Below are 22,441 nucleotides of genomic sequence, written 5' to 3' on the forward strand. Positions count from 1 at the left end.
TTTTATATGACATCAATGCTGATTCTGGCCTTGACTCAATGATGACTCCATTCAAAAGATAGCAGTGTGATCATTCTTTGTTATTTATTTACCCTCCCCCCTACACACACAGCACACATGGCGTCTTGGAGGCCGGGTGCTAATTAATACAAAATAAAGGAGGAGGTAATGTTGGCTTTGTAGTCCTTGTGTTTCATGATTTTTAAAATAATTGTTCATTTATGGTTATTTGATGGATGCTTTTGAAATAAAGACGTGAGGGGGAAGGGATGGCTGAAGAATAGGAGCAGAGGGCCTACAAAAAAGGAACGTGGAGAAGGAAGAGGATTAGGCGGGGTAGTGTCGGGGGAGGCCCCCCTGCGGTTCGGAGGTCACGCACACAGCTGCGGTCATCACCTTTCACTATGAGGGACTCACACACACACACACACACACACACACACACACACACACACACACACACACACACACACACACACACACACACACACACACACACACACACACACACACACACACACTACAGTGATCAGCACCCTCGGTGGGAGGTTGACCTGAGCCAGATGGCCGTCGCTGTCTTTTTATGACACAGTTTTTCTTTCTGACCAAACCTTGCTTCTCAAGAACACTCAACGCATTTTCAAAGTGCGGTGTCACACCGACGTGTGAATGAGCCAGTCAGTCAATAAATCTAAATGAATAATGTAGCTGTAAAATACACTTATGAAGATGTCACTTTGGTGTAAGCCTATAACCACAGTCTCTTAAGTAAACAATATAGGGATGCTTTTGTTTTCACATAGAACTTTATCTATCTATCTATCTATCTATCTATCTATCTATCTATCTATCTATCTATCTATCTATCTATCTATCTATCTATCTATCTATCTATCTATCTATCTATCTATCTATCTATCTATCTATCTATCTATCTATCTATCTATCTATCCACAGATAGATCCTTGATAGATAGAAAAAATACTGAGAAATGTTCAATTGATTTTGTCAATCATTTGTAAAATATAACACCCACACCTGTGCATTGACAAGAATATATATAGATTAAAAAACAAGAGAAGCAATTTGTAATTTACCAATATGTGGTTTTGGCTCGACACCTGCGATATAGACATTGACAACCATTCACGCTCTCCCTGAGTCTAAACTGAACACGTACTGCTTCCACTGAAGTCAAGTGAATGTACTATAACACCATCAATGACACTTTGTACCTGTAGAAAGGAAGTGGATTTGCCTGCAGCTGTGTATCAGTCACTTTTTTTCTTTTTTATTCCAAGACTCAAGACATGTGTTCTCAATATTCTTAAAAGGCATGCCTGGCCTCAGCCCACATTGCTCGATTGAAACTCTACCGCACCCATACTGTCTCAAAAATAAAGTGTCATCTTCCATTTTCTGAGATCAAATGAAGGATAAGCTGAGCAGTCTAAATAAAATAAACAACGTCATCATAATAAAAATAGGAGACATTCTTTCATTTGTATATACAGTAAAGTCTCGTTATATCGATATTCAAGGGAGTCCGAAAAAATATCGATATAACCGGGACTATCGATATATCCGACCCTGTTTGCATGTAATTTTCTCCATGCGTGCATAGAAATAGTATCGATATAACCGGGACTATCGATATATCCGATATCGATATAACGAGACTTTACTGTATGTGTATATACAATTTGTATTGTGTGAATGTACAGTATATTTACATTAATCCTACAAGGCAAAAGTACCATATCCATAATTCATCAGTGTCACGATCTGGTTGGCGACCAACGGGTGGTGCTGTTGGCCCCACCCTCAGTTACACAGGTGTTGGTTGTCCTCATCAGTGGCATTTAAAAGGACTCCCAGCACGAACATTCGGTGTCGGGTCATTTACTGTGAATGTGTTTGCTGCACCCTGTCAGGTTTGTTTTTATCCTGGTAAATTTTTACTCATGGTTTTCTTTGATACTTTGTACTTTTCTGTTCGGATGACTGTGATGTTTTAGATGTTGTTCATGCTGACTTTATTTTAATACAATTTGTCAAATACACCCTGCTGCTCCCTCCTGCCTGCTTATTTGGGATCCAAAACCATCACGACCTCGCAAACCGTGACAATCAGTAGCTCGGCTCTTTTGATAGGACAGACATGTAACTATTCAGTACATCAACATCCATTCATTCATGATCACGATTTTCCTCCTTCGGGTCATGCGTGATCTGGAGCCTACCACACCTGATTTTTGGACGAGAGGGTCTGGTTGCCAGCCAATCAGATGGCACATAGGTCAAATATACATTCACAGTGAAATTCACACCTGATAACTCAAACAAGAAAGTTCAGTCAAAAGGATTTCGTCAAGTGATTTGGAATTATTGTGTTTGAAAATCGAATCCTACTTGGTGCCTGTGTCTTGTGGTAAAAAATAAATAAATACATAAATAAACAAATCAATCAATCATAAGGATGAGAAAAGAGTTGAGTGCAAACAACAACACCTGAGATGAGGGAGTGGATGAAAACCTGCTCTCCCAGCCTGTCGGCTCTGAGCGAACTTCCACTTTGTTGCCGCAAGCAGTCTTCTTTATTCGTCAGCTCATTGCAACTGCAGTTCTCATGTAGATTTCCAACCCGTGTGTCATTTATTTTGAGTGAAGCATCTCAATTGCAATTTTTTTGCTGATGATACTAGTGCAGCGTGTTCGAACGGAAACAAATTCCTTGTGTCTTCGACATACTTGGCAATAAAGATGATTCTGATTCAATCGGATGAGCAGTACAAAAATAATGCATTGGAAATTAGAATCAAAATTCATGCAATTTTTTTCACACTTTAAACAGCCTCCTAAAAGTTTTCAGAAATTCTTCCATCAAACTACAAAAAGGATCGAGAATTCCAAGGAGCACAAAAGAACATCGCCTCTGCTTGGGGTCAGCAGTTCTGTCATATGCAAATTGCCATGACGACTGGGATGGAGCAATAGAAGAGCATCTAACAAAACAGTCGACCCCCGCATAAGTGGCATTAGGAACCCACATGTTCGCAGATTAAAAAAATATTTAGAGCTCATTTAATTTAATTTTGCATTTCTTTTTCATGTTAATATTTATTTAATGTTCATTACCATTTTTGTACAATATTGGTGCCTTTGTAAGAAAATCACCAATGCACTTCAATTGACATCAATTATACCATTTTTTTGCTGTTATTGTTCAGCTTGGTTCCTGTCTTTCCTATCCAATGTGTATAGAGACTACAGTATTACCGAGGTGTTTCTTTCTTTTGAATGCTTCTTGTTAGGTGACCGGTAACTTCTAGCTTGCGATGTCTAGAAAAACAACTTGACAGCTATTTTCAATAGTCCAATGCACCAAGAGGATCCTGTAGTTAATTTTTATTTTATTTTGAAGGCTGCACTTTACCAAATACTCAATGTGTTACGTTGATGATGCTCGCGTGTTGGCAAACATATCAGTAGGTTTGCTTCTGACTGCAGTTGAAAATATACATTTACATTGTAAAATATTTTTAAGTCAACACATACATCAGCACAGATGACAATTTTGTTATCATTACATATGCTTGCTTATCATTACATATTCTACGTGTGCAAACTCACCGTCATCGGGAAACTGGCAACTGCTGCTCTGGCCCCCATCCCCAAAAGCATCATTAAGGTTGTAGCAACTAAGTGAGCACCTACTCAATGTTGCTAACTGATGTTACTATAATAACCATTATAAACTCTGAATATTGACATTGCACTCAATGTAGGTACGCTACAGTGACCTATATTCCACCGCGATTGTTTCTGTCCAGTGGACCAAGCGCACTCTGTTCTCGCAGTCATATATCATTGCATTTTTGTGAAGTACATAATCGTTTTTCCAAGCTATGCAGCTTATGATGACGTATTACACGTTTCCCTCCATGTTGGTTCTTGAAATTTCCAAATACGACAACGAGAAATGGAGAAAAAATTGATAGTTTCGCTCTTTTTGCTAACACTACAGTTTATAAAGGTTTATAACTCATAGAAGTGGTACAATATTTTATACTTTTTAATACTTTTTCTCCATAACTGCCAGGTTTCAAGCAAAAAGAAGAATTAGCATATATATTTCTAGAGCTTGCAAATTTCTTGTGACAGTGACAGCCATTTTTGATTTATGACGGAAATCTGCCTGCATTCAATTGTTAATATTTGCTAATTTATATTTTGAATCTTTTCTTCTGTTATCCGTTCTTGTTTAGAATTTCAAAAGCTTTCCAATGGTACCTTACTCGTTAAGATCTGCCAAACATTAAGAAAGTTATGATAGTTTAAACTGTAATAAAGAACTCGGTCACAGATTTTCATTGTTTTAACTGTGTAATTACAGGCAGTAAATCCCCTCATATTTCGAAAATTAAAAATGCCATTACATATTTCCTTATTATTTGTCATCGAACAATAATCTACACATCATTTGAAAGCTATTTAAATGCACTTTAATATGGTATTAGAAAATGTGTGATGAATTATTATTGAAAAATTATGTCAGATCCCTACTCAATGTTATATGAGTATTCAAGTTTTTAAAGGCCATGTAAAAATGTAAAAAAGCTGCATTTTTTACATGCAAAAAATGCCGCATTTTAAAAACACGAAAATGAAAAAACTTGTATTCTATAGTTTGCATTTCAAATATATCTTACAAGACACACCCCATTGTATTTGTTGCATTAATTTAACTGAAGGGTTTTTTTTGTTCCCAAGTGTGCATTGCAAATGAGAAACTGTTCTCAGTTGCATAACACTGTCAAATCAATTATTTTTAGATTTTTTTAACATATGCTTACGAGTACAAGGAAGGTCAAATAATTCTATTTGCAAACAGCCCAGCTGTGTCAAAATTCACGCTTCAATTAAGTTTGATATTAGTGAGCTTCCGTAGTCAGCCTGTTGCTGAGTCCAAACAAACAACATTTCTGAACTCCTCTGTCACAACTTTTGCATTCGACTGCTCTGCACTGATTGACATTTGGGCAATTTACTTGACTTGCTGTCTTTTACAACCATACTGCTACGGGGTATATTTTTCTCGTCTTGTTATTATATTTTTTCTGCTCTCATCACAAACCAACGCAACGTTATACCGGGTTCACTTTGAGAGTCGGTAAGTTTTCGCCGAACACATAGCCTAGCTTTCTTAGCATTCCGTTAGCCAAGTGTCGATAATGAAAACAAACCACGAGGCTTGGTCTGCTGCACAATAGACTACTTAAGCTGCCCATTTAGCCTCGATTGGTAGATTTCCCTGTGCTTTTCAGCAAACAAGTTTTCGAGTGATTTCATTCTAGTAGTCCTGGGTGTCAAACATGAGCAATGCATAGTATTTGCACCAACATGCAGCAACTTGATGCATGTTGGAAATAGTTAGAACATGTCATTAAAGGTAGTAGGACAAGCCTTCCATTAAACCCTTCATAATCATGCATGCTATTTGATTTTGGTCATTCAGATAATGTTCTGTATGAAATACTTTTTAAAAGATGTACGTATTGTGTAATTCCTATAGGCAACGTACAGCTGCACGCTGGCTGGGCAAAATGCTGTCAACACATGGCAGATGTTTTCCACTTAAAACCAAAGACACTGCACGCAAAATGTCTTCCCTAGCCTTTGGAATGGATGAATTCTGAAGAGATGGATAACGAAGAGCAGAGGTAATACCACCAACATTTACTATATACTTTTAAAATATATTCTCAATAAAAACGAACAAATAAATACAATGCTAATTCCATTGCAATGACATATAAGAGCAATTCCAACAAATAAGTTTGGTAATTTATGGAGGCCTTAAAATATTAAGGAGGCTGTTTATGAGTGAGGACTGGCAACGAATACATGGTAGACCCCATCATTCACCCAAGGTCAATACAGCATATCGACCAATGTACAGTGTGTACAGTATGTGTGTTTACTCTCTATATTTATATCAAGAATTGTCAGAGTAACGCATCAGTCAATGTATACACAGCTGGAGATTTGTTTACAATCAGGCAGCAGAATCAGAATCAGAATCAGAATCAGAATACCTTTATTCGTCCCGCAATGGGGAAATTTGCAGTCCACAGCAGCAATTGAAGAGGGATGGGGTTGGGGTGGGAGTGAAAGGATAGAAAACAAGATATTCTAAGCATAACAAAAATAAAAATGTCAACTGTATACTGTGCAAATGTAGATGTGCAAAAACCGTTCTATAAACAAGACTGTACATAGTGCAGAATCAAGAAATGCATTTAGATATATTGCAACAACCCATATTTACAAGTGTCCAGTTTTTTTTTTTTTTTTTTTTTTTTTTTCACATGTGATCATTGGGAATTGTGAAGCCTGACAGCAGTCGGTAGGAACGAGCGGCGGTACCTCTCCTTCTTGCAGCGCGGGTGTAATAGTCTCTGGCTAAAGGAGCTACCCAGAGCTGTCAGGATGGGCAGGAGGGGGTGGGAGGGGCTGTCCGTCATAGCTTTTAGTTTAGCTAGCGTCCGTCTTTTGCCCACCTCCTCTAGAGAGTCCAGCGAGCAGCCCACGACAGAACTGGCCCGCTTGACAAAGCGCTCCAGTCTTTTTCTGTCCCGGGTGGTGATGCTGCCTGACCAGCAGACAATGCCATAGTGGATGGCTGATGCCACCACAGAGTCATAGAAAGTCTTTAGGAGTGACCCCTGAACTCCAAAAGACCTCAGTTTCCTGAGTAGGAAGAGGCGACTCTGTCCCTTTTTGATTAGGGCATCCGTGTTCGTTGTCCAGTCCAGTTTATTGTTGAGAGTAACACCCAGGTACTTGTAGGAGGTCACCCTCTCAATTTCCGAGCCCTGGATGTTCAATGGTGCAGGTGACGATTGTTTCCTGCAGAAATCCACCACCAGCTCCTTGGTTTTGCCGGTGTTGATCTGGAGGTGATTCTGCTGGCACCAGTCCACAAAGTCCTTTGCAGCCTTGTGTTCAAAGATTCATGAATGAATGTGCACATTCCTTCCGTATTTACACAACAAAGATAATGCAGGTGTTTTCCAAAGTTAGCATTTTTTATCTCCAAACACAGCCAAAGTGACACATTTTTGATCAATGTGTGGTTGTTTTGATCTTCTAGTCTCAGCCTCACTTGACTTGGCTGTAGTGTTACATAAAAGTATGAGAAACATACATATACATATACACAAACTGCATTTAATCCTTTTAACTAAAGTGTCCTTGCCGGTGTACTGTTGTTGTGCATTGTTGTCTTGTTATTGTTGTTCCGCATAATCCATGTGCAATTGACAGAATTTGCTTTTGGTTTCAAGGCTACAGAAGTTTGTTCGACACAACTTATTCATACAAACTACTACATTTGTAGCCTTGCAGAAGAGCAGGGCGGCACACCTCCACAGCAAGGATTGCTTCACTTTTGGCAGTCAGGGGGACCGAGTGAGCCGCTTAGCCCAGAAAGAGTGCTTCTGTCCCAGTGTGTGCTTCAGGTGGCTCTGGGAGAACATCACGGACTCCTGCTGGCACAGAGTAAGAGGTTACCCTCCAAATCACCCATCACGTTTTCTGTGAAACGTTCCACACAGAGCTTCTCAATCAATTAGAATATTGTGGAAACATTATTTGAATAGTTAAATCCCCAAATTAAAAGTTTTACATTGCATAGCATTAAAACAGGAAAACACTTTTCAAAACAAATTTTGATATTTGTTTATTTGGTTATAAAACATCAAAAGAAAAAGAAATCACACTGTGTCAAAAATCTATAATAATGTATTTTTTTGTAAATGAAATTACTGATCAAAAAATTATTTTATTAGAATTGCTTGCTCCTCTCTCTGTCTTATACCTGAGGCATTTGTTGAAAATATAACTTCTGGACTACAAACCTGATATTTAGTCAATCTGACACTCATTTTTCAACCATCTGTGTAGGCTTGTTACTTCTTACATGTAGTTTACAAATCAAAGCTGCTGTCGTCATACCAATTGAAGAGCTTTAAATGGACTTTATGAAATTGCAGACAGAAGTCTCTTTATTTAATCAGTGTCTGACCTAACATATTTTGTGGGTAAACTTAATTATTATTGTTTTATTCGTTTATCTATTTCAGGTGGTTCCGTGTATTCTTTTGGAGAGTTACTGTGGAGGGGGCTCAGTGTTCCTCCGTCGTCTCCATTATTGGAGGTGTCCCTGCGAGGGACGACCGTGGTCCATGTGGCTTGTGGTGGTTTTCATTGCGGAGCGTTGAGCGAACAAGGTGGCATCTACATGTGGGGGGAGAACACTGCAGGACAGTGTGGACCAAGTGCGGGCGATTCGGACTCCAATGTGACTGGTTAGTCATCACTTTGTTTTCTTTATTCTTTGGCTTCTTTCCCCAAAAACGTTGCTCAACCTGTTTCAAATAGAATTTTTTTGCCTCCGTATTTGACTCCCACTTTGTGTTAGTTGCAGAACCATACGCGCTGACTGTGGTCGACAATGAGATGGTTCCTCCAGTAGCAGTTCGGATTGTGGATTTGTCCTGCGGACGTGAGCACAGTCTGGCGTTGTCTGCCCAGAATGAGCTATGGGCCTGGGGCAGTGGGTGCCAGCTTGGTCTTGTCACAAGCAACTTCCCAGTGTGGAAACCACAAAAGGTCACTGTATACAGTCCTTAATTTTGGAAAATAAGTAGAATTTTGTTTTTTTAAATATCTGTATGTTCATAATTACTTCATATTTACTTTCCTGCCCGAATGCAGCAGATAATCATATTGTATTTGGATGTGCCAAGATCACTCTGGGATTCATTCCGTTCTTCACAGAGAGTAAAAGATGCTGTAGACGACTGTCTAGAGCATTATTATATAATTATTCATTAACAGCTAATATTGTATATTTGGCCATCTCTCTATACCAGCAACTTATGGTGATCGAAAGAACACATAAATTATCCTCTGTTAAATGGCAAAAAATATGAAATTAACATTTGTATCTAAGGTACCTAAAGTAAGCGCAGGGAGAACAAGCAACTTCCATATGGGAATGCCTGAGCAGAGCTTCAAATTCAGAAAGTCTTATTTTGAGACAAATCTCCTAACCACAAGGCTGCCTAGTGATCAAGTATGATTCTTATTGCTGAACTTATGTTATATTTTTGGTTCAGGTGGAACACTTGGCTGGCAGGCATGTAATTCAGGTACACTGTTTTACTCATATTGTCATATAAACATCAAAAATAAACAGTCTACCTTTCCAGTATTATGATTGTCTTTTATAACAGGTGGCTTGTGGAGCCTACCACAGCTTGGCTCTGGTCCGTTCTTTACATCTTCAAAACCCAAACACTCCGAAACCACTAGAGAGGCGACCATCAAAGAGGGATGAGCCTTTTACTGCTGAAGATGCGCTCTACTGTCCACTTGGGGTGGAGTTAACGGAAAGCATGACAGCAGAGGTTGAAATTGATCACAACAAAAATCTGACACATGGAGAAGTATTAAGTCTTCTGTGGTTTCCATTTTTAGACTTCAGCCACAAAGCGCTCCAGACAAAGGCCCCAGCAGCCTGGTGTTAGCCTTGAATCCCAAGCTGATCCGTGTCCATCCACCCTCAGCATGTCTGATAATAAAGAGTAAAGTATTACAAAATGTTGCATTTCTGTTTCGACTTCTGCATTTTCATTTCTTTTTTTTTGTCCCTTAGCAATATTCCTCTGGCCGGTGCAGAGATTGAGGCTCACGAACACACTGACCCCCTAACCCAGACAGACAGCTGCACTGCATCATCCCCGCTACCAGCCTTGACAGATAAAAAGAAACCTGCTTTGCCTAATGAGCTGGAGCTTCGCAAACTCCTTCAGAAACTCTCTGGTCACTCATTAGAGATGCAACATAGCAGAAGACTTGATGATGGAGACTCACTGAGCAGTCACACCTCAGGTGGGTGGATAAGATAGAAAGTAGTTCAGCTATCATAGAATATCATATGTGTGATCTTTTTGTTGTTTGTTCTCTCGGATTTACTCTTTTTTTTACAGATGACAGCTATGTTTCCTCAACTCCTTCGAATGAGTTGCTACACACAAGTTGTGAAAATGACTTAACATTTCGGTAAGATGGGACCGAAAACATTGGCACTTTGCCTAAAGTACTGGGCATTCCCCAAAAAATGTGAAATCATTTTTATAATTCAACAACACAACAGATTCTTGTGCAAATTGTTTTAGGATGCTTTTAAAATAAAAAAGGCCCCCCATCTCACAATTTAAAACGTTACCTATGTGTTTTAATTACATTTTGTACATGCTTTTGTCAAAATGCCTCCAAGGCAATGTTCCCTCTAAGCTGCGCAAACGCGCAATCGCGCACCGCTTGCACATACTCAGCGCACAAGAACATCTATGCAGCGCACAAAATACAATAAAACAGAAACACATGACTTAATATCTAATTTTAGAACTGATGTAATCTAGTTAATTAGACCACCGATTTTATATATATATTGTACCATTTTGCAATGTAACTCAATGAGTGACAGGTGTCCAGCCAATAATGCCGTACAGTTCACGTACGCTACGCAGCCAATCGGAGCAGAACGGCGCGAATGTGCCCTGCCCATCCGCGCCGTTCAGGTTAGGCCACAGCATACACATCTGATGTTGCTCACAGTGGTCCTCAGTGTGCTCAGGGAGCTTGTGTGTCTGCTCAGACACATGAAAAATTAGAGGGAACATTGCTCCAAGGATCAATAATTTGGACATATTATCCATTATATTTTGCCCAATAAAAAAACATGCTTCACGCAGAAGCAAAGCTCCCAGCATGTGTCTTTTTTTTTGGGTGGTGGGGATTAGCGTTCACCCCAAGACAAGCTCCAGCGTGTTTGGCAGGAGCAGGACTACTGACTTGTGATTTGTCACATGCGGTGCTGATATTTAACTTTTGGTCACCTTTGTGAAATTAGTTGAAAAAAAAAACAAACTCTGAACATGTTGTTTTCATTTTTCAACATGCATCCCATTTAGTTTGACCAAGATGTGCTGCAATTGTCAATGATGTCAAATCATTTGAGACACCATGTTACACCTCATTGTCATCTTCTCTCCTCTCTCAGTGGTGAGGTGGCCCGGTCTTCGTCTTTAGTGGGCTTGGAGGAGAATCCTCTACGGAAGACAAAAACAATGCTGTCCCACAAGAGCTCGAGTCTGACTGACATTAACCTGAAAGGGAAAGCAGGAAACCGGAGATTCTCCCTACCTGGAACACCCACCATTGGTTGGTAACAATGAGTGCAACCCCATTAAAAATGTCACCAAAATAGGCACTTTTTTTTTACTTCTTCGTACTTGGTTATATTTACCTCTTCTGGCAGTGGGCCATTAAATTTTTGAAGCGTTTGGAGCAGTGTGAAGGATCAGCTGTTATAGTGAAACAATGTGCATTCGTGTCTCTGCCTGGAAATAGACCGGTCAACAGCCTCTCTGCATGGTTGTGTGATTTAGCTTGGACAGGAAGGTGAAGAGGTGAATAATTTTCAGTGAGTCCAAAGTATATCTGAACCCGGAATACACTGCACAGATTATGTCATGCAGGTGGCATCGGAAAATATGTTTTTAGCATATTCCTTTATTCTTTTTATGGGTTTATCACAATTTCCCCTTGAAAGCTTTAAAGTCTCAAATATTTTTAGAATCAATGATTATTCAATTATCCTGTTAATAGATCAGTAAGTTACTAAGTAAAAAACAAAATGCAGGTGAGCTGCGGGTACTGTTGTTTAAAATGATCCCAGCGTTTGGACATTTACTCTGTCTTTTGTGCATTGTTCCACCTCACTCATTCCCATCATGCTAACAGATTAATTAGACACAATGGCATGCGGGTGTGCAGTAACATTTGCCCATGTGGAAAAAATGTGAATCTTTGTTGCAGAGATTTTGTTTTGTAATATACATTTTCAACCGACGCAATTCAATCAACAATTTCAGTCATCATAACTTCGATTCTGCTTTGGATCACTTGATTTTTTTTCTTTTTAGCAACCCCAAGGCGACAACAACATTGTGGTAGCAAGCGATCCTCTTTCACAGAGGATGGTTTTCCGTCCTTAGAGACTGAGGTTTGGAGCTGGGGAAGAGGGTCGGAGGGGCAATTGGGCCATGGAGATCAACTGGCAAGGTCTGACTGGTTGTAAATGGACCCAATTCAGAGCTGCCGCAAACACATTAGCTTTGAAAATATAGCCACTCTCTGTGAGGCATATTCCTTTAATGTTGTGTGTGTATGTGTGTGCGGGCCCATGTGTGCCTGCGTCTGTGCTTGTGTGCGTGCGCTCCCAGACTCCAGCCTCTTTGTATTAAGAGTTTGACAGGCGAGGAAGTGATCAAAGTCGCCGCAGGATCACACCATTCACTGGCTCTGACCGCTCAGTGCCAGGTACTGTAACGGTCGCACTATGAGGCTTAACAAATGCTTTCTCATGACCCCAAACCTTGACCTTAGTTGTCACAACTTATTTTTTTATCACCCCTTCCTCACATAAAAAAAAACAGAATTCTGCGAAATTCTTCAACATTCGATCCAACATTACAGACAAAGAAATCATTCTTGTTTTGCAGGTCTACTCATGGGGCAGCAATATGTGTGGACAACTCGGTCATGTCAACAGTCCTGCGACTATCCCACAGCAGGCTAAGGTATAAAGAATAGTTTGGATTGATAAGTCATGTTTTAAATAATTTTTGCATGCTGATTTACTGCTGTGCAGTTTCAGATTCTGATATTTGGCAAGATCATTTTTCGGGGTCATATTACACTTATGACAAAGATGACTTACAGGCAGACTATTTCACTGTTTTTGAATACTTTTCTTTAACATAACAACAAAGTGAAAAATTGGCGGTTTAATTTTTTGGGCATTTTTGGGGCGGGGATAATGAACAATATGTCCTTCATAACAAGGGTTGACATTAGAATTATGTTTCACCATTGTCTTTTTTTTCGTCGGGTGGCCTCTGCAGCTATCCGATGATCTTCGGGCTTGGGATGTGTCAGCGGGCCAGAGCCACTCCCTCCTCTTGGCTGACGGAGACGGTGCGCAACCTGTACTGTTGTACTGTGGGCAGCAGCAAGAGCCGAGGCCGAAGCGGAATGAGACATCCTGCCAAAGGGCCCGTTCCTACCAGCGATCACCGAACAGGGCTGAAAGTTACACAGTCCGACCCTCCTTGATGCCTTTTTGCATAGAGGTGAGTAGGACCATAGAAATATGTTGACCTGCCATGTGTGGTTGTTGGCAGGAATGTGAAATGTCTTGCCAGTTTTTAGCTGCTTGTTCACCTCTGGGAGAAGACGAGAGACGGATTGTGGTTGACAGTTAAAAAAAGGGGTCGGCGACTTTTTAAAAGCGTGGTATCCCAACAACTTTGTCCACCTGTATACATATATTAGCATTGAACTTCCATGTTATTTGTCTCCATGCATAGATGGGTTACATCAGCAGTGTCTGTAGTGGTGGTCACAAGTGTGCGCTGCTAACTGACCGCAACGTCTCGGGTCTTACCTTGGCCATCCATGAACTGGCTTCAATCGAGAGGAAGTTTTACTGCTGGTTAAGCAGTGTTCGGCGACTGCTACTTTGGCCCAGTTTCAACAAAGGTGAGTGAGAATCTATTTGATGTTCACTTCTTGTATGTTTTCACCTGGTGGTTAAGTTCACACTTAGACAGGACATACTTGGAAAATAAATATACATTTACTGGTAAAGCGCTATTAAGTACAGTCAACCATCATTAAAAGCCAAGACTAACGACAATGCTGTGAGATCAAATGTGTTCACGTGTGACCATGTTTCCTCACAGAGAAGGTGCGTCCATCTCTTGGTGAGCCCTGCACTCGTCTCTTCCTGTCCTTCTATCAAACTTTTGTTCGCCTGAGCAACCTCATCGGTCAACACTCGACATCGCTCACCCATTTCCTGCACGTGTTACGTCGAGATGTCACTTCCCTTCACCTGCTCACACACACTCAGCACTTCCTTGACATCTATGCCGAGTAAGGTTAAATTCTAGGTGATAATTACATTGTGGAGTCGAATTGACTAGAGACCTATATTCTCCTCTGTTTCCATTTAGGTATTGCAGTGCTGTAGGGGACTTCCAGGTCATGGGTGGATTTCTTTCGCTCCATAAACTCTCACTGTAATGTCCCTTATTTGATTACGATAGGGTTGTTAAATGATCTGCTCGGCTGGATCTCCTTGTCATAAAACACAGTAATATATTCTCCATGTTTCTATGTGTATATCATCCAGAGAGTGTTTAGGCTCTAAGCAGAGCAAACTTGCTCAACTTTCTGAACTGGACCCATCAGTAACCGGCGATGGAGATCTGGCTTCGGTGCTGTACTGGCCTTTGCAGCATCTCCAGCAGTACAGTCGAGTTCTGTTCCAACTAGAATCTTGCTATGACATGGTCAGGCTCAAGCCGTTGATTTTGCTGTTACACATACAATATTTACACGTATGGAAAACATTCTGATACGTAAGCCGCCATCAAATGGGTCCTGTGATAAATGGGTACCGTTTTTGTTGTTCCCTAGCTTACAACAGAGTATCAGTCCCTTCATCAGAGTGCTGTGCAATATGAATATCTCTCTATGACACTACAGAGGAGGAAGAAGGAGGCTGAAGCCACTTTTCTCTTCTGGAAGACTCACTCTGGGAAAAACACTGTGAGTGCAACCTGCCGCTTTCTGCGACCTCCTACAATTTGTTATTTTGAAAAAAAAAAAAAAAAACGTTTGAGAATTCGTTATTGTACTTTTATGTTTAAAAATGCATAGAGCACATTATTGACAGTTAACTCATTCACTGCCAGGCGATGTGCAAATATGTGTCCACTCCAGTTTTTGTCATTTTCACTCAAATTGCAGGACCCACAGAATATTGAGTTTTAGGACTACATAAAAATGTAATGCAACATAAGAAACATTAGACTCTCTTCTTTCATCAGAAAAAACGTTTATGTCAAGCTTATTTGGTTCTAGAGTTATCTGCAGTGGAAGTGGGGGCAGCTGTACAAAAGCTACCCCCTTATGGTAGGGAAAAACTTTGCCAGAGGTCAGACCGAACCTTGGTCAGCATCCCCCGCCCCCACCTCCCCCCGCAAGAAAAAAACAACCCGAACAAATTCAGGAATGGCGGTGAATGAGTTAATGGTCACCTGTGCTTGATACTAAAAAGCGAAGTTTTGACTGTCAGCCAACAACTCAAAGATAATGATCAATTTTGCTATACACTGTTAGAGAAGGGCTCATTAATTAAGTGCATTCAGTTTCAGGTGTCAGTTTAAGCCTCCTTTCAACTAGCAGTCTTTAAAGGTTGTGACATTCAATGGATGTTAACCAGTTTTAGTGCACTGCTGCCACATGCCTGAAGTGAAATAAACATTTTTATTGACTTTTAAAAGTCATTAGCCTTTGCAAATTGAACGAACACACATGCTTAAGAGAGGAACAATGGCAGAGGAAAAGTGAGCTGAAACCCAAGTGAAGTTTCAACAGCGTCAGCCAGCTGAGCACTTGGCCGCTTGCAAATGTACACACATGCTTGAATGTGTTTCTTTCAGGAGGGTCTGCGTCTCCCACAGCGTCGCGTCTTATGTGAAAGCAGCAACAGAACCCTGACTCTGCAGGGCGCTGGCCGCTTCTCCAACCACTGGTTCATACTGTTCAACGACGCCTTGGTTCACATACAGGTACACGTGCAAACAGTATATGACAAGTCGATGGCATAAAGCCTCGACACCTTGCAGGATGAAATGTATTCTGAAGTTTATTGTAGGAAATGTATCGTCCCTATTTGTATCTCACAAATGTAGGTTTCATTCCAATTATGAGTAAAAATATTTTCCGGTTATACTCGACGATTGCACAGCAAAAGAACATTTTTGTTTTTCCCCATCGTTGATCTACGGAATGTGGTAAAATAAAAGTTTCTACGTTTTAGTTGTCCAATTCAAAAAGTCACACAGGAATACTACATTATTGAGACTCACTCCCCTCAGGATTTATTTGATTTATTTGGAATATGTTGAATTTAGAGGAGTGTAGTTTGCAGCTCAATAAACCCCAGAATTCTCCATTCCAAAAAAATGAATGCTGTGGAAGAAATAATAACAATACTCAATATTTATTGAGCTCCACCTATGTCACAACATAGATTGTGAAATCATTCTCTGCCATTCACTAATTCAGTCGGGAATTGAAAATACAGTGATACCTTGGCTTACGAACTTAATTGGTTCCCAGACAGATTGTGTATCCCAAAAAATAATTTCCCATAGGAAACTATTAAAATGAGAATAATCTGTTCCCAGGTCCCCATTAAACATAATTTTCTACTTTCTAATTATCTAAGTCTTAAAACTACACAAAATATACCTTATTTTACGTATAATAAATGAGCCATAGTATTATAATTAAAGAAATAAACTACAGTATAATAAAGTTGTTTTATTTACCTTTCTGATGGTCATTGCTGGCTTGATGGAATAGAGTGGCCTGTTTCCTCAGCATTAAACACTTGATGAGGAACGTAACCTTCTTCTTTCACCATGTTGAGGAATGATCCCTTGTAGGTGCTTTCTCTGTGATAATTTTATCTAGTTCCTCATCAATTGTGTTCTGTTTAGCTGGGTTGATAGTTTTTTGCATCAAATGTACAGATGGCTTACGCGATTTGTTTGTGGAGCCTGATTGCAGGGATATTTTAACCTTGCAGTCTACACTCTGCCTTTGAACTATCAACGTTGAAACTCTCTCACTGTCGTCTGCCTGTCTCTTTAATGTTTAAACCACCTTCCCTCACTTTAACCGAAGACTGGGGGCGGGAAATAGAGGACAAAAACAGTCGGCTGCCATTTTCTTGTTAGAAGAACGGGCTCGTTCGCAAACGACTCATCACTCATTGAGGCAGCTCCGTGTGTATCCCGAAAAAATGTATGCCAAGGTAAAATTTTCATAAATTTAACGTTCGTAAACCGAAACATTCGTAAGCCAAAGGCTTCGTAAAACGAGGTATCACTGTATGACGTAGAGCGCCATTCCCGAATTGTTTCGGGTTTTGTTTTTTTCTTATTTGGGTGCCAATAAACTGCAATGTTTTTCCCTCCCACAAGTGGCAGCATTTCCCTTTTTCCATGTTAGCGCTTTGTTCCAGCTTCAGCTGTTGTTAAAGCACTATATAAACCAATATATATATTGCATTATATTTTGGACAGCCACCCTCATTTCAAGCTTATATAACTCCAGACCCATATAATTTAGGAATTAACTCTTTTTTTTCTGATGAAAGAAGAGAGTCTACGCCGTAGACTCTACGGTTTCTGACACTGAATTGAATGTTTATGTAGTCCTAAAACTTAATATTCTGGGTCCTGGAATTTGAGTGACATTGACAAAAACCCTGGCACTGGAATAGACACATTTTTGCACATCGTCTGGCAGTGTATGAGTTAAGTTGTGCCTCCGTCACACATGTTTTTGTAATCAAATGTGTCCGTTCCATTGTCTTTCCACCCATTCAGCGCGCCGCTCCTCCTAAGAGTCTCGTAAGTATTACATGATAGCTGTTCACAAACCTCTGTGCTAAAGCAGAATGCGGGTAGGGGGGCCTGGTCTGTGCGCAGTACTCACACTTTTTAAACACTCAAAGGAAGTGGGTCATTCTTAAAACAGGACTGTATGTAATGTTCAATGGATAGCTTATTATGAAAAAAAGAAATTGATTTCCAACATTACATTTTTGAACAATATTTATCATAGCCATCGGTATATTTGCGCATTCTAATAATATCCAAATAAGAGTTACAGCAAAAATATACTTTTGCAATGAAAATATGGTGTTTCGATTGATACGGTTATAGTGGCATCATTTTTTTCCCTCTTCAGAACTGTACTGTATACCGGAAAATCTGTATTGGCGACATGAAAAGGGAAGACATTTTTGTGATGCATTGGATTTTAAATTCACAGCCAATTGAAAATGTGTGATGTGTGTGTCTTGAATTTGTACCGAGATATAAATGTTCATTTTGTATTTGAGCAAAATATTTGGATTAAAATATTTAGCATTTTGTTTGTTAGTTAAACAAATAGGTCATGTGTACAGTATGTTTAAACCCAAATTCACATTTAACATTTCATACATCCTGGGTTGAGATTTACATTGTGTTTGCATTAGAGGGGATTATATGTACGCGGGTTTTTGGATACTGTCGCACAAAGCTCTTAAACTCACTGCTGCGGTGTGGCTGGCAAAATTCACAAGTTCAGTTTACTTGTTGTTCCTGGAGAAAATATTCTCTTGTCTTGTTGGTCTTTTTTAAATGCTGATACGAAGGAGGAATTTAGTTGATGTTTTTTCTGTCCCAAAACATGGCATTTGCAACCATAAAACAACATTCATCCTCAAAAAGTAAACAAAATAGATGACAAACAACCCATCCGTCTCTTTCCAGTTCTCCACTCATCGTGTCTACCCTGTGAACCTTTTGTGGGTTAAACCACTTCCTGAAAACGACAGTGGATGGTAAGTTTGTGTTGAATTTATGTTTATGTGGTTGGTCCACATAGCACATTTAAAATCAGCATATCCTCACTGTCCAATAAAAAGCCAGTATCACCGCAACCATAATTTGTAACTGTGTGTCACCTGCCTTGTGTCCATGTTTAAGTATGTGCCGAAAAAAGCAGTGAAAACACAAACACAACAGCAGAATCAATAAGTTGTCATATTTTCTTCTATGTGTTTCTAGCCATGCCATCAAAATGTCATGTCCCGAAGAAACGTTCATTCTGGTGGCCTCAACACCACAAGAGAAGGTATGCATTTTGTTTCCCACAACGTTTTAATATTATTAAAATTATCTCACTGGTATAAACACTTTTTATGCAGCTATTGATCAATGAGCTTTGTGTCTCACTGGCAATAAAGATCGCCCTCATACACTTGTAAATTAGCACACATTTCTAGTGTTCATATTTGGACGCTATGTCCTCATAAATGTGCTTTTGTATGTTTGCAAATTACTTTATACAAAGTAAGTCGCACACCGTATTCAGTTCACACTCAGGCTCTTCTGAAAAAGGCTCTTTCACTGCCAAGCAAGGTTAAAAATAAACCTTTGTCTCGTATGACTATCTGTCACTCAACACATTTTTGGGGGGTTGTTTTTCCACTCACTGTGTAGAACAAGTGGCTGCATTTTCTTAATCAAGAGGTGGACCGGGTGCTGAGTGGTGGAGGTCAGGGTTCATCGCCAGGAATAACAGCAATGTCCCGTACGGCCTCCTATACTTTCATGGGAGATGGACGATTGAAGGATGCTCAGTACACTGGGAGCTGGTTGGCTGGACGAGTTCATGGCAGGTCAGAGATCGGAATGGCTCCATATTATATTTTGGCGGTGTGATAATCTTGAGCAAAATATATTGCAGTGTAAAAATGTATTAAAAAAATAAATATATATATATATATATATATATATATATATAAATACACACACACACACGCTACTTGCAGAGGAACAATGAGATGGCAGGATGGACGTATCTACACAGGGAACTTTAAAAATGGATTGGAGGATGGGTAAGTATATTGCGATTGTGTGGAACTACTGTAAAATGACTGCAGGTTTCCAAATACCCTGCCATTTTTTTCCCTCCAGCTATGGCGAATGTATGATTCCTGACAAACTGCTAAATAAAGCAGGCTGCTATCAGGGACAGTGGCGAGATGGAAAAATACATGGCTTCGGCATTTACAGGTCAGTTTCTGTTTCAAAGGGATGTTGGCAATTCTTGAGTGCCACTCTTTTAATTGTTTTTTTCCAGGTTTGTATTGCTTCTTGTTGGTAGCTGTTAAGTTTGTTTCCCATGATGTCGGACTTTTCTAGGTATGCTACGGGAGAGGTGTACGAGGGTTGCTTCAATGATGGCCAGCGTCACGGCTACGGCATGCTGCGCTCAGGCAAGATGGACAAGACGTCGTCAGGCGTGTTCATCGGCCAGTGGGTCTGTGACAAGAGGACTGGATATGGGGTCTCTGACGACATCGCCAGGTCTGCTTGAGCAGAGCCGTGTCTTGACATTTTCATACCAGCTGTCGGAGACAGCAATGGATACAATTTTGACTCGTCATAAATACTTAGGAGTCAGTGGTAACTCGTCAATCACTAGCATTGCATGACACGGGATAAAGCAGTGTGTTGAGAATACTTTCATATTTAAAAAGGTCAAACTTAATGATTTATGGCATCTGTGAGCTTCCATTTCGGTTCAGCGTGATTGGAGTACATTGCATAGTTTCTCAGTATTTTTTGGCTTCACCTCAGAAAGAGTATTATTTTTTTGCCACTTCACTCAAAAGGCTATTCTCAACACAACTATAAATATCTGTGCGTGTCTTTGTTTAGTACATCTATTATCATATAAATTATATCAAAGTACAACTTTAAAACTCTTTTGCTTGGCTTTATGTTTTTAAATGCTCCTTCGACCATCTACGAATCTCATTAGTAATTGTCTTGACGTCAGGGGTGAGAAGTACATGGGTATGTGGCTGGATGACGAGAGACATGGGAGTGCCGTGGTCGTGACTCAGTACGGTGTTTACTACGAAGGGAACTTCAGAGAAAACAAGATGAGTGTAAGTGACGGATCACTTGACTCTTGACAAATGCATCGTTTTGATTATGAGGGTGTTCTCTCAGGGTCCAGGTTTGCTGGTATCAGATGATGACACGGCTTTCCATGGGGAGTTTTCCGAAGACTGGACCGCCAATGGGAAGGTATAAAACATAGCTTTAATTTGTGAAATGCTTGCACTACCTTGGTGGTATTTTTGACAGGTGCTTGTCAATTAATTCCAGAGGTGTGACTGGAATCTAATCATAGTCATTCTCTTTCTGTCAGGGTGTTTTGTCACTTGCAAATGGTGATACTTTGGAAGGTCACTTCAGTGGGGAGTGGAGCACAGGTCTGAAAGTGGACGGAATTTACACCAAACTAACCACTGATGAAATTGAAGACAAGGATAGAAAAAACTTAATGTGAGTGTTTTGTTTTGTTGTTTGGTTTTTTAATTATATTATAAATAATCTCTGCCATCTCAAATCATATTTCCCCATTGAAATCAATGGAAGCACCATTAATTTGTTCCACGCTCCTAAAAAAATTTTGTTTTTGCAAAGTAGGGAAAAAACACTCAATAATATTTTTCTTATACGTTTTTTAAAGTACAGTAAAGTCTCGTTATATCGATATCGGATATATCGATAGTCCCGGTTATATCGATACTATTTCTATGCACGCACGGAGAAAATTACATGCAAACAGGGTCGGATATATCGATAGTCCCGGTTATATCGATATTTTTTCGGACTCCCTTGAATATCGATATAACGAGACTTTACTGTACATACTTTAAAATTCAAAAAATTAAAAGTACGTACAGTTCACTCATTCACTGCCAGAGGATGTGCAAAATTGTCCACTCCAGTGCCAGGATTTTCGTCATTTTCACTCAAATGAAACCCACAGAAAATAATAATAATAATAATAATTAATAATAATAATGGTTGTACATTTCATTTATAAGCGCTTTTCAAAACTCTTAAAGGACAACCGACGTCTCTGGACAAGTTGACTTGACAAGAATGACTTCTACTGAGCATATTTTACAAAGATTCCACCGCATATAGCTATATTTTACGTTTTAAGACGCACGCTGAATATTCAGCAAGTCTTGTTTTTGAGTTGGTGACGAGTCCGTATGTGACGTCACTAAAGGACCGCCCTTGACCGTAAAAAAGATGCTTTGTAGCGGTCCTTCCATCACGTCAATGTATTTTGCTGTGCTTGTGTTGTCTGGGGACCTCGTGTTGCACCCAAAAGCCACCAGAAGAGGGCGTCCAAGCTCCACGGAAGGAATTTATCAGCCTGTGGAAACGGGCTGATTCAATCCTCACAACATCTCTTTTTGGGTGAGACAGTTCCCCCCAATGTTGCCTCAAAATGGCACAAATAAATTCTTTAATCGATTGCAAACATGTATGCTTTCCTCTTCAGAACTATTTGAATCATATTCATAACTGGATGTGTAACAAGAAAGCATATTCTCTGAATCTGAAGCCATTGTTTTGATTCACAAGCAATGCAAAACGTCTTGGCATGACGTCACGAACTGGGGGCGGGACTTTCTGAAAATGCCCAATTCGCAGCTCAATTTTTTGCAGATTTTGGACTCTAAGTCATTTTTATTGGTGTTTTGCATTTGACTAAAAATATCATACTGCATGTTTTGGGTATTTTAGATGCTATAAAACGTTTTTCTGGTGTCAGTTAAAAAACAAAAAAGTGA

The 22,441-nt window shown here is 39.9% G+C and overlaps 1 protein-coding gene across 4 annotated transcripts in view; it reads left to right on the forward strand.

The window, feature by feature from the left end:
* The first annotated feature begins 4,986 nt into the window (after positions 1–4,986).
* Positions 4,987–22,441, forward strand: part of LOC148894756 (alsin-like) — a 29,266-nt gene continuing 11,811 nt past the window's right edge. For 3 of the 4 annotated variants that reach the window (XR_016115762.1, XR_016115763.1, XM_089002530.1), the window contains exons 1-31: positions 4,987–5,173; positions 5,576–5,723; positions 7,403–7,563; positions 8,148–8,372; positions 8,486–8,676; positions 9,186–9,218; positions 9,303–9,476; positions 9,547–9,653; positions 9,725–9,960; positions 10,059–10,131; positions 11,135–11,295; positions 12,060–12,198; positions 12,360–12,456; positions 12,639–12,716; positions 13,041–13,268; positions 13,506–13,677; positions 13,881–14,073; positions 14,154–14,219; positions 14,333–14,492; positions 14,620–14,751; positions 15,648–15,776; positions 17,607–17,630; positions 18,540–18,610; positions 18,837–18,903; positions 19,272–19,450; positions 19,604–19,669; positions 19,749–19,847; positions 19,977–20,141; positions 20,617–20,728; positions 20,793–20,870; positions 20,995–21,131. Coding sequence is in view for 2 of the 4 variants with exons in the window: in XM_089002530.1 (XP_088858656.1) it covers positions 5,689–5,723; positions 7,403–7,563; positions 8,148–8,372; positions 8,486–8,676; positions 9,186–9,218; positions 9,303–9,476; positions 9,547–9,653; positions 9,725–9,960; positions 10,059–10,131; positions 11,135–11,295; positions 12,060–12,198; positions 12,360–12,456; positions 12,639–12,716; positions 13,041–13,268; positions 13,506–13,677; positions 13,881–14,073; positions 14,154–14,219; positions 14,333–14,492; positions 14,620–14,751; positions 15,648–15,776; positions 17,607–17,630; positions 18,540–18,610; positions 18,837–18,903; positions 19,272–19,450; positions 19,604–19,669; positions 19,749–19,847; positions 19,977–20,141; positions 20,617–20,728; positions 20,793–20,870; positions 20,995–21,131 (3,788 nt within the window). In the remaining 2 variants the exon portion in view is untranslated. The remainder of the gene's footprint in view (positions 5,174–5,575; positions 5,724–7,402; positions 7,564–8,147; positions 8,373–8,485; positions 8,677–9,185; positions 9,219–9,302; positions 9,477–9,546; positions 9,654–9,724; positions 9,961–10,058; positions 10,132–11,134; positions 11,296–12,059; positions 12,199–12,359; positions 12,457–12,638; positions 12,717–13,040; positions 13,269–13,505; positions 13,678–13,880; positions 14,074–14,153; positions 14,220–14,332; positions 14,493–14,619; positions 14,752–15,647; positions 15,777–17,606; positions 17,631–18,539; positions 18,611–18,836; positions 18,904–19,271; positions 19,451–19,603; positions 19,670–19,748; positions 19,848–19,976; positions 20,142–20,616; positions 20,729–20,792; positions 20,871–20,994; positions 21,132–22,441) is intronic. The other variant, XM_089002532.1, reaches the window with a different exon arrangement.

This window comes from Hippocampus bargibanti, linkage group LG08, assembly GCF_051943395.1.
Source record: "Hippocampus bargibanti isolate YZ-2025 linkage group LG08, ASM5194339v1, whole genome shotgun sequence".
Taxonomy (NCBI): Eukaryota; Metazoa; Chordata; class Actinopteri; order Syngnathiformes; family Syngnathidae; genus Hippocampus; species Hippocampus bargibanti.